This window comes from Sphaeroforma arctica, assembly GCF_001186125.1.
Source record: "Sphaeroforma arctica JP610 unplaced genomic scaffold supercont1.686, whole genome shotgun sequence".
NCBI lineage: Eukaryota > Ichthyosporea > Ichthyophonida > Sphaeroforma > Sphaeroforma arctica.
The window spans coordinates 1-1,996 of NW_014039872.1; the positions used below are offsets into that span (position 1 = coordinate 1).

At 45.6% G+C, this 1,996-nt stretch overlaps 1 protein-coding gene across 1 annotated transcript; it reads left to right on the forward strand.

The window, feature by feature from the left end:
• Positions 1–853: 853 nt before the first annotated feature.
• Positions 854–1,477, forward strand: SARC_08045 (hypothetical protein; the record flags this gene model as incomplete). The annotated part of the gene is made up of 3 exons (XM_014297986.1): positions 854–1,021; positions 1,178–1,255; positions 1,409–1,477. The coding sequence occupies 3 exons, from the start codon at positions 854–856 to the stop codon at positions 1,475–1,477; spliced, it is 315 nt and encodes a 104-aa protein (XP_014153461.1).
• Positions 1,478–1,996: the final 519 nt, after the last annotated feature.

Sequence of the window (1,996 nt, forward strand, 5' to 3'; positions counted from 1 at the left end):
CTATATTTGTATGTATATGTATATATAGATGTATATATATGTATTATATCTTACATAGAAGAAATGCAATTTAAACGCTTACTGTCCAGGAACCAATCTATTGATATCCAACCTATATTTTCCCAGAAATCTGCGTATACCATCTGTGCGCATACGAATAGCTGCAAACGGTTGCACATTTACGTTCACATTGTCTGCGAATGGGTCTGTATATATATATGTCAGTTCATTCGACTATAAAAGCTAATGAATGTCACCAGATGTACTATTTGGTGGTGGTGTGATGATCCTGTTCTATCACTACCACTTTATATCAATGGTTGCTATGATTTTTATATCAATGATTCCTATGCTTTTTATATCACTGGTTGTTATGCTTCACTTACTACTGTCGCACAGGTATCTTGGCCCAGCGGAGACTGGCTCGTGGAGTACGACTGAATCTGCCAGAGGCCACAGCACTCATCGCACATGTGGTATGTAGTACAACACACACTCAGTGCTAGTAGCACACCTGTGATGACTTTAGCAATGGCTCATGTGGTAGGTAGTACTACACACACTCAGTGCTAGTAGCACAACTGTGATCATTGTATCAATGACACGGGGCAAGCGCTAGTGCGCATATAGCACATAAAGCGTTTAGAGCAATGCAGACGCACTTCTCTCTACACCTCTCACGTGGGCTACTACACTAAACACATGTGACTCAGACAGACGCACTGCACCAATGACAGGTCATTTGTATGTGCGTAAAGGTACGATTACATCATCCACCAGAGCTGTGATTGCTGGTCACTTGTAGTGCTGCTTTAACCGTTGCTGTGTTGGGGTGTGTGTACAGGCAGGCGAAATGGCCCGCGACGGGCGCCGGGTGGCTGACATTATGGGCCTGGGCAAGCAACTGCTGGGGCATCGGCAGGTGATGGCTGGTGTAGGCGAAGTGCTGCACTCAGTGCAGGTGGAGGCTACCTTCCCTGACGGCACTAAGCTCGTCACCATCCACGACCCCGTGTGCCAGGTGAGGGTTTAGGGTTTCTGTGCGGGTGGGCGGGTGGGCGTGTGGGTGGGCGTGGGTGTGAGTGTGATTTGGATAGTTCTGTGTGTGGAAATATATATGCTATGTTTGAATATAGACGTTTCCATTCGTTAACCTCTCTCTCGCTGTTTGTTGCAGGAGACCGTTGATTGCACTATGGCGTTGTACGACTCTTTCCTTCCAGTTCCTCCGGCGAGCAAATTCCTCCCCTTAGTGGTATGTCCTGTTTTTACCCTAAACCCTAAACCCTTGCGGGTTTCGTGTGGACTCATTAAGTGCAAACACAGAGGGCTCTGTCTCTCTTTTCGCTGTGTGGAAAGTACAAGTCAGTACTTTACAGCCACCCAGAACCCTAAACAAAAACAATAGATCGATATGTGGGTCGCTGTGGATGCGAATGGGATACCTGAGTCATGTGATAGTGTGTTGAGTGTGTAGTGTTTATTTAGGATAGTGTGTCAAGTGTGTAGTGTTTAGTGTTTATTTAGGATAGTGTGTTGAGTGTGTAGTGTTTATTTAGGATAGTGTGTCAAGTGTGTAGTGTTTAATGTATATTTAGGATAGTGTGTTGAGTGTGTAGTGTTTATTTAGGATAGTGTGTTGAGTATGTAGTGTTTGGTGTTTATTTAGTGTTTACCGTTCGATGAGTGTGCGATTGTGGGCAGTCGGGTGAGCAGACACATTTGTTGTGCTGTGATGACGCAATGGCATGGATATGCCAATTCCGGAAACCACCGATTTACCCTATACCATAAAGCCCTATAGCCCCATAGCCCTACAACCCTACAACCCTATAGCCCCGTAACCCTATAGCCCCTTAGCCCTACAACCCTACAACCCTTCATCCCTATAGCCCTATAGCCCTACAATCCTATAGCCCTACAATCCTATAGCCCTACAACCCTACAATCCTATAGCCCCGTAACCCTATAGCCCTATAGCCCTATAACCCTACAA